The sequence below is a fragment of the Strigops habroptila genome (genome assembly GCF_004027225.2).
Source record: "Strigops habroptila isolate Jane chromosome 13 unlocalized genomic scaffold, bStrHab1.2.pri S16, whole genome shotgun sequence".
Lineage (NCBI taxonomy): Eukaryota > Metazoa > Chordata > Aves > Psittaciformes > Psittacidae > Strigops > Strigops habroptila.
Window position 1 is genome coordinate 9,943,040 of NW_022651054.1, and position 9,046 is coordinate 9,952,085.

The 9,046-nt window shown below is 47.5% G+C and overlaps 1 protein-coding gene across 3 annotated transcripts in view; it reads left to right on the forward strand.

The window, feature by feature from the left end:
• MYO1C (myosin IC) overlaps nucleotides 1-8,811 on the forward strand; it is a 52,326-nt gene extending 43,515 nt beyond the window's left edge. The window contains exons 19-32 of one of the 3 annotated variants that reach the window (XM_030472579.1): nucleotides 451-568; nucleotides 744-857; nucleotides 1,033-1,109; nucleotides 1,266-1,334; nucleotides 1,593-1,677; nucleotides 1,881-2,040; nucleotides 2,671-2,754; nucleotides 3,936-4,029; nucleotides 4,125-4,180; nucleotides 4,631-4,766; nucleotides 5,711-5,781; nucleotides 6,172-6,269; nucleotides 6,534-6,633; nucleotides 7,278-8,811. In XM_030472579.1, the coding sequence (XP_030328439.1) occupies nucleotides 451-568; nucleotides 744-857; nucleotides 1,033-1,109; nucleotides 1,266-1,334; nucleotides 1,593-1,677; nucleotides 1,881-2,040; nucleotides 2,671-2,754; nucleotides 3,936-4,029; nucleotides 4,125-4,180; nucleotides 4,631-4,766; nucleotides 5,711-5,781; nucleotides 6,172-6,269; nucleotides 6,534-6,633; nucleotides 7,278-7,304 (1,289 nt within the window). In that variant the 3' untranslated portion in view covers nucleotides 7,305-8,811. Of the gene's footprint in view, nucleotides 1-450; nucleotides 569-743; nucleotides 858-1,032; nucleotides 1,110-1,265; nucleotides 1,335-1,592; nucleotides 1,678-1,880; nucleotides 2,041-2,670; nucleotides 2,755-3,935; nucleotides 4,030-4,124; nucleotides 4,181-4,630; nucleotides 4,767-5,012; nucleotides 5,782-6,171; nucleotides 6,270-6,533; nucleotides 7,257-7,277 lie in introns of those variants that run through there. The other 2 variants (XM_030472580.1, XR_003989550.1) reach the window with 2 other exon arrangements.
• The last annotated feature ends 235 nt before the right edge of the window (nucleotides 8,812-9,046 follow it).

Genomic DNA, 9,046 nt, shown 5'->3' on the forward strand with positions numbered 1-9,046 from the left:
GACACTAGGTCCCAGTCAGGGAGGCACAGGAAGGAGCCGGGATGAAGAACTCCTGTGAGATTCTGTCATTTGGGGTTGGTGCCAGAGCTGCTTGTGGGGAGGTGGTGGCACAGGAATCACAGTGGGAGCACTGCTCTTGGGTGGAGTAGGGTCACGTTTAAAGTGAGTAATTATTAACCTACATAACTTCCTTTTAATGACCTTTATTCTCCTCATTTCTTCCTCCTTGCATGCAGAGAACATCCTAAAGGAGAACTGTAGTTTGGGACTAGATATAAATGTATAGTAAAGCAGAATGGGGATATGACACGTGGTGTGGGACTTGCAGCATGAGGATGGGTTAGAGGTTAAAGATACTTGTGTAAGACATAAGAACTGAACATTTCCCTTCTCCAGATGAAGGGTCAGTTGTACATTGATCACGTTTCTCTCTTTTCATGCTCTCTCAAGACCGATTCGATGAAGTTCTCATCCGACACCAAGTGAAATACTTGGGCCTGATGGAGAACCTCCGTGTGCGCAGAGCTGGGTTTGCCTATCGGAGGAAATACGAAGTCTTCCTGCAGAGGTAGAACCTCCTTGGGCTGTTCTCTCCTTGGACTTGGTCCCACAGATGCTCAGAGCAGCAAAGGGCAGCTCTTACACCTCACAGGGAGCAAGAAGCGTGGCCTCTTTCCCCTCCCTTTCCCTGAAGGGACCGGACTTGTTCCCTCCCTAAGATTCCTTCTGCTCTCAATTCCCAGGTACAAATCCCTCTGTCCAGAAACGTGGCCCACGTGGGACGGGCGGCCCCACGACGGGGTGGCTGTGCTGGTGAAGCATCTGGGCTACAAACAGGAAGAATACAAAATGGGACGGTGAGTTCTGCTGTTTCCTTCATTTGAGAGGATGAATCATTGGACGTCCGTGTCATTGCTTTTAAATAGGGCTTCTCTATCTAATGGGTGAGGTTAGAGAGCCCAAAGGGGATGCTAAGGGCAGGAAGCAAACTCCTCCAGCATGTCAAACATCATTCTCCTTTTCTATTTCTAGAACAAAGATTTTTATCCGCTTTCCCAAGACCTTGTTTGCAACGGAAGATGCTCTGGAAGTGAGGAAGCAAAGTCTGGGTGAGTCACACACCACAGCAGCTTCATGGACAGTGGATGTCTGAGTTCTGATGATTGTTTTCTGCAGTTTGTTTGGTTTGTTTAAAAAATTGAGCCTTATCCTACCAAAACCTGCTTAGTTCCCATTCCCAGTTGCTCCTTTTCTTGCCATTTCAGCCACAAAAATGCAGGCCACGTGGAGAGGTTTCTACCGTCGGAAGAAATTCCTGCACATGAAACACTCAGGTATGAGAGAGAGAGAGAAAGGCAAGTGCAGGGCTGGGAATTGCATGGTTTGAGGTGGCCGCTGCTGTCAGAGATGGTTTGTGTTTGGTGTGTGAGCAGGAACATCCCTAAAGCCTTGCCGGGAGTAGAGTTGAAGGTGTTGGTGTGGTCCCCAGTGATTCCACATGGAAGACTGAGCAGGGGAAGCAAACTCGACCATGTTCCTCCAGCAGTTCCCATCTGCCAGTGCTTTTAATTGCTGTTTTGTATTACTTTTAGCAATAGCCATCCAGTCCTGGTGGCGGGGAACACTGGGGCGCCGGAAAGCTGCCAAGAGGAAGTGGGCAGTGGAGACTATCAGGAGGTATGTGAAGAATAACCCAGGCCATCAACTGGGTACTTGGGTCTTGGCAGTGAGATGGTAAGAATAAACCTGCTTGTCACTAAAGTGCTTTTTAAACAAGTTCCACCTAGTAAATGAAGCCCAGACCATGGTTGGCAAGAAGCAGCTTCCAAATATCACTGACTTGGGTCACTGTTCTAATAATAACATTTCTTCTTCCTCAGGTTCATCAAAGGTTTCATTTACCGGAACCACCCGCGGTGCCCAGAGAACGAGTATTTCCTGGATTACATCCGCTTCTCCTTCCTCATGAACCTCAAACGGAACCTACCAAAGAATGTTCTGGACAAGTCGTGGCCAACTCCTCCTCCCTCGCTCAGTGAGGTGGGTGCAGGGTGGAGGGCACTGAGGAAGAAGTGAGGGGACCCTCCACTATCAGAGCAAGGAGGAGCCAGGCTCGCTCTGGTTATCGACATCAGCATCTCTACTGGTAGAATGACTCCAGACAGCATCACCAGGTGTAATTACAGCGTGTCTGTAAAGTTACTGGAGTTGGAGTATTGACAGTTAGTGCAGTGCTCTTACAGCACCATTTTAGAATCATAGAACAGTTTGGGTTGGAAGGCACCTGAAAGCTCATCCAGTTCCAACCCTCAGTTGGGTTTTTATCTGCTCAAGACAAGCTATTGCAGCAAGTCCTGGTTATTTTACCCAAAGGCCCTTGAGTGCTCGATTGCAGGTACTGGATGCAAGGGAGGGCACAGCAGTGTAAGGGGATCATCCAGGTGCTCCTTCTCCTGTCTAAAGCAGGTGGAGAGCATTGAAGGGAAAAACCCTCTTAGAAAGGGGAGAAATAAACTTTCTAGTATTGAATTTTAGAAGCAACTCAGTACTGAAGCACTGTTTGAATTCAGTGATGCATTTTCTGAGGTTTTTCTCATCTGTCCTCACAGTTTGAGTTGGTTTGTCAGCGATTTTGAGCTCCTTTCATTGATGGTGTGATTTCTTGTGCAGGCATCCCAGCTCCTGCGCCAGCTCTGTATGCAGAACATGGTCTGGACCTACTGCAAGAGAATCAGCCCCGAGTGGAAGCAGCAGGTACGAGATGACTTGGTGTTATTTCACAGCCTACACCGGTGTCCCCAGAAGGGGAGGGACAAAGGCACTACTATGGGGGGACTCCCTGCAGCAGGGCTGAGGTGGAGGAGCTCATTTAATGGCCCCACAGGAGCACTGTGGGTTTTATTAGGTTAAAGACAAAAACCTAATAGACAAGACAAACCATTGTACACCTATTCCAGTACATACTATTGAAGAGGTGCTGTATCTCCATGTCCCTATGTAATATCTGTACTGAAAGGCTCCATTATCCTTCCCATGGAAGATAAGAAGGTAACCAGCTGCATTATCCTGGTTGTACCATATAGAGACTAAGAATCCTGCAGGCACAGAACTAGTCATTTTCCAAACAGAGACATCACATGAACAGTGAGAGCTCCTGTTACAGCTAAAATGAGTAAAAACGATCCTGCGATTTGATTCATCTTGGCCATGGAAAGGTTTTGTTTAATTGTATAAAAGGCTCAGTAAAGGGAGATGTGCCATGGAACAATTTAGATGTAACTGTTGGGAAGTGATAGTAACAGTTGTCATTAAGGTTTTTTCATTGCATGGTACCTCCTACTGCTGGGGGAGGCCTGCAGAGTGTGAAGTGTGAGTAGCAAAGTGCTGCAGATTAGTGAGTGGCTGAGCCTGTGATTAAGGACACGGGATTAACACAGGCTGTGACTGAGCTGGAGACTTTGCTGGACAGTTTCTTTTCCCCAGCAAACCAGACTCTCAAATACCTTTTATCTACATTTTTACCTGGATTTCATACTGTGTTACAGCAGTAATGTGCATTTGCCCATCAGAGCTGTCGCAGATGGGGTAGTGCCAATAAGGCCATTACAGCTTTGTCAGTACTTTTTAAACATGGGAATTGCCAAAATCCCAAGCCTGGATGCCATGTCCAGGTAAATTCAAACAGAAGGTAACAAGACTGACTTCTGAGAGGAGAGAGAAGGGAAACACTTTCTGCCCTAAGGACAGGGTAAGTGTTGGGAAGGTAAGGGATGGATAGAATATTGTGTATGATTTTGGGACTAGAGTGATTCAGGTCAGAACTAGATGACGACTGCTTAAAGGAAAACAAAGGGAACATCTTGTTTAAGATCAATTTCTCTCTTTATTAAGGAGAAGTTTCACACTAACCCAGAGCACTTCTTTTGTCCCTGCAGCTGGAACAAAAAGTAATTGCCAGTGAGATTTTCAAGGGTAAAAAGGACAATTACCCTCAGAGTGTTCCAAGACTCTTCATCAACACACGCCTGGGTGAGCTGAACAGGAGGAAGGAATGGAGGGGATTAAATCTGCTCTTTTCTTGCTAGAAGTTACTTTCTGACCCCATCTTTTTGGTTTTAATACAGGTAATGAAGAGATAAATGCTAAAGTCCTGCAGGCTTTAGACAATGAAGCCATTAAGGTGAGAGCTGTGTCTTAATACTTTTGTCAAGCTTCTAGAGTTATTCAGCAGAATATCAGATCAGATTAATGAATAAAATACAGCAAGAGTTCTATATTATATTTGTAATAACTTGGAAGATATTCCATGGGAAGAGCTGATGGCTCAGAAATACCATTTTGACATTAACTATGTCCAAACTATATCAGCTCAGAATTGAAAGGGCTGCAGCAGGAGAGGGAAGGAGAAACCCACCCAGACTTAAACTAAACCTGGGTTCTCCAAGCTGGCTGTAGCCATCATCACATTGTTCAGAACCTCTCCAGGTCAGCAAGGATCTGAGAATAGGAGTCAAACATTGTCTCCATTCCCCATTTACCAGGCTCTGTCAGTGCCTCCTGCTCTGGACCAGGGGGAAGGCAGCTGACAAGGAAACCAGTGCAGTTTTAGCACTGTTAACACTTATTTCAGTATGCAGTTCCTGTGGTCAAGTACGACCGGAAAGGATACAAGGCAAGAGCCCGGCAGCTGCTCCTCACCCAGAACGCAGCCATCATCATCGAGGAATCCAAAATCAAACAACGGATCGACTACGGCAACCTGACAGGTAGGGCTGGGAACAGGGATGGGGTTTGGGTCTGTCTCGGCCATAGTTAAGTGATAATACAATCACCAACTTGTCTTTGTCCTGGCCAAGAATGATCAGATCCTGACAAGAAGCATTTTAAGTCTGTGATATCCTGAAGCTGTGTTTTCCTAAAATTAAATTCCATCAAGTATCACCAGAATTGCTCAATTCATCTCCCCAAATGCCCTCCTCAGTCGTTTCCCAACACACACGTCTCTGCCACAGGGAATTGCACCATTATTGCACAGCAGCTGCTCAGGGCCCTCTTTGACGTGGCCTGGATGCTTTTAGAGGGAGAACTTGGTCAGAGGGGGAGAACTGCTGAGGGAGGTTGGGGCATTGGAGTTATTACTTGGCTTGTCTGAAACCTCTCACTTCTCAGCTCCAATTTTGGTGCTAATCATTTCAGTGTCACCCGATGTGACTACTGCTGCATCTGGAACTGTCACCATTTGAAGTGGTTTCCAAGGGCAACACTAATTTGGAGTTCTATGACACCCATAAGACGCTGTTAGAGATGTGTGTTCATCTCTGCTAGGTTGGGCCAGCTCAATTTAAACAGCTAATGCTCAATTTAAAAAGCTAATCTGGTCTGGATCTCGTATCAAGTACATAAAGTAATCCTTAGTATCCCAGTAGTTACACCACTCACCCACCTCCCAGGCCAGAATGAAGTACCTGTCCAATACAGTTTTGGTCATAGGCATCTGAACTGGCCAGCTTACCTCTCTTTCAAGGCCAGGCCAGCTTGTAACCAGGAATTCTTCCTCCACCTGATGGACAGAGGCACGTGGAAGGGTCTTTTCCACCTTAAAGAGCACAGTTTAAGCCTATTGTCCATCACCTGCATCCCCGGGGGAGGTTCTCACACACGTGTGAGATTCCGGTTGTGCTGGGTGCCAAGCGGCTGTTCTCTGTTGCAGGCATCTCCGTGAGCAGCCTGAGCGATAACCTGTTCGTGCTGCACGTGCACTGTGAGGACAACAAACAGAAGGTACAACTTCTCCAACCACCTCTAGAAAAGGGTTTAAGGCACAAAGAGCAGAAGCTCCAGCTGGGTGGGGAGGGCACACATGGTGACAGGTCTGTAACTGACTTTGTGCCAGCTCTAAGTAACATTTCTTGTTACTTGTGCTATTTACTTGTGCCCATAATGGGTTCACCAGTGACTTAGTCACCAACAGGATTGGTGCTGTCCCTTATCCCCTTGTAAATAAGTTAATGGCCACAGGTACAGCGTGACCCTGCTCTATGTGGATTATGGAGCTGGTTTTTCCATGCTAACTATGGAGCTGCTTCTGTCCCCGTTAACAGCAGCGTAATCATTTTGGTCCAGTGACACTGTAAAGCCATGATCCCAACTATTGTCTCCTCTTCCTCGCAGGGAGATGTCGTACTGCAGAGTGACCACGTGATTGAGACGCTCACCAAGACAGCCATGCAGGCGGGCAAAGTCAACAACGTCAACATCAACCAGGGCAGGTGAGGGAAGCTCAGCCCCTCCGGGAGCTGCCGGGAGGTTGTGTTCCAAAGAGAGCATTAGAGGGCTACAGAAACATCCCTACACGCATCAAAATGTACCCAGTACATCTTAGCTATAGTTCTGCTTCCCTGAACAAGCAGATGGTGCAGCCGAGCAGCAATACAGAGCAGCCACTTATAGCAGAAAAGGGTCAAACAAAGCTAGTGGAGGTAAAACTGTCTCAAATACTTACCAAATCTCTTCTTGCCTCTTTCTCTTCACAGCATCAAATTTACAGTTGGACAAGGCAAAGAAGGGATCATTGACTTCATATCAGGATCAGAACTGCTCATAGCCAAAGCCAAGAACGGCCATCTAACAGTGGTGAGTGCCTCTGGGGTTGGCAACAAGGAGCAGTGGTTCATTTCCAGCAGCTCCAAACCCTGGGTTTGGCATTAAACCACAGTTGCAGCCCATGGACACGTGCCCTGTGCTGCTCCTGCTGAACACAGAGCCCTGGCCTCGGCCTCTGCCTCAGCTGGAGCTCTCAGTGCACTCGCTGCCTGCAGTCCCCAGAGCCAGCCAGGCCCCCTCCAACTCACCCAGTGACTGCCCATCAGTCACTTCTGTTCCCCTCCCCAGGATCCAGCCTTAGCTCGGTACTCTGCAAAGCAAATTTAGGCATTTAAAAACACAGGAAGCTAAGAAAAAAAGATCCTTTTCCCTTCTCAGGCTTCCTGCTGGTCCGAGCCAGCCACGCAGCTGATTTATGCATTGTCACATGAAAGGTCACTCAAGAATAAATGCAGATGTGTTCAGACAGCACTGGCCATTTCCACCTCCCTCCACCAAGGAGTGGCCAATACCTGCTTCTCATCCCTGCGAGGCAGTAACAGCGTGTTCACACGTACCGTGGCCCAACAGCTCAGCTCAGCAGCACGCTGAAGGCTGGCTCGTAGAGCTCTTTAGGAGCTAAAACTGTTGCAGCATCTCAACACCCTTCCTACCCTGTCCTCCTTCTCCTGCAGGTTGCTCCTCGTTTGAATTCTCGATGATAACGTGCCACCACACCAGGACCTTCTCCTCCTCCTCCCTACAGAACTGGCTGGATCATTCCCAGCAACCCCCTTCCTTCCTCGCTTTGCTCCTTTGTTAATTATTACCAAAGACCTGCACTTCCAGAAAAACCCACCAAATCCATCCTGCTTTCTTGTCTTAATATCCAATCCCAAAAGAGAGGCCTTCTCCTCCTTACCTTAGTGGCAAAGGCGTGGGGCCAAGGCACCGTCTGGAACCGCGGCTCACAATCCGTGGCTGGGCTTTAAGAGGTAACTTTGACTCCAGGAGAGTTTAAAGCCTTGATGGAAACAACCAAAACTTGTGCTTGACACCATCCGAAAGCACAAAGGGAACCCAAAACTCTGCTGCTTTGGCAGCCCAATCCATGAGATGCCAAACTTTCTATTCACAAAAAGAATGTTTGATGAAGAATTTTGCTCCGAGATGTTGTGTGACAAGATATTAAAGCCATATTATGTAAATGAGTAAGAAAAAAACCCTGTAAATACTTTCGAGTGGAGTATGAGAGATGCACTATGAGAACAGGAGGCGATGTGGAAACGTTTATGGTTTAGAGTTGGAGGTTTTGTTGCGTTTAGTTCATGGTTATAAGGTATTAACCCATGAAACCATCATGTAACTTCGTCACTCATCTGGATCCAGAAGCTCTTACCTTTTTTTTGAAGTCACCCGTCCCAGTCTTTGCTCTATAGTGCTATTTTTATACTGGTTTCATAGCCACATATCCCAGTGAAACGTCAGTAATACAACTCACAGAGGTTATCACTTCTCCAGGCTGGAAAGGAAGCCTGTAAGTCATCGGCCACAGGACATGCCCTGCACAGCTCCTCAGCTCAGAGCAGCACCTTCAGAGAAAACTGCTTTTCCTCTTGTTTTTAGCAATAACTGGAAGTTTGAGTTCCCACAGTAAAGCTCCTCACTGTTATCCAACACCTCTCAGTGCTGCCTTCGGGAGGAAGAGACTCTGGCTCAGCACTGCCCTGGCTGCTGAGGGCTCCTTCCCAGGAGAGCATCTTCCAGACTTCAGCTTGGAGCATGGTCTCACCTGCACCACAGAGGCCAGCACTGCGCACCTTTATTTACCAAGGCTGATGGCTGCAGGGTGGGCAGCTGAGAGCCCTGTGTCACATCACAGCTCCATTTCCAAGCTGTACACCTCAAACATGTGCGTTTTGCACTCTACCTGCCTTAGGAATCCTTCATGTTCCGCCTCTATCCCAATGCAGCAGCAACAACAGTTCAAATAAGCCCTGAGTAAAATATACCCAAACGCTGCCACTCACCTACAATTGGCTCAGTCTCTGCTGGTGGTTTCTGACCAGCTGCAGTTCCCAGGCACTGCCCCAGGCCTGGGCTGCTGAATACACTGTAGTACATACACCCCCCACTGTATATGCTAGAGTGTATATACCATACGATGCTGTATACGCTGTTCTATAACCTCTTCAAGACTACACTAAATAAATTTTTACAAAAGAGAAACCCCCACCTTGTCTTGGTTGTGGAAACTCTTTCCTCAAGGAGCAGGTTATTCCTAGAAGGACATTTCTAGGACACAAGCTACGCAGGGGGGACATGAAGGTAACGTGTTGCCCTTCTCCATCCGCGTCACTGGAGTGGATGGGGAGTGCTCAAAGGGCAGGGAGGGGAATGCACCAAGATCACAGGGGATATTGTGCATCCAGATAGGAAAGACTGAAGAGATGGCGTGGAAGAG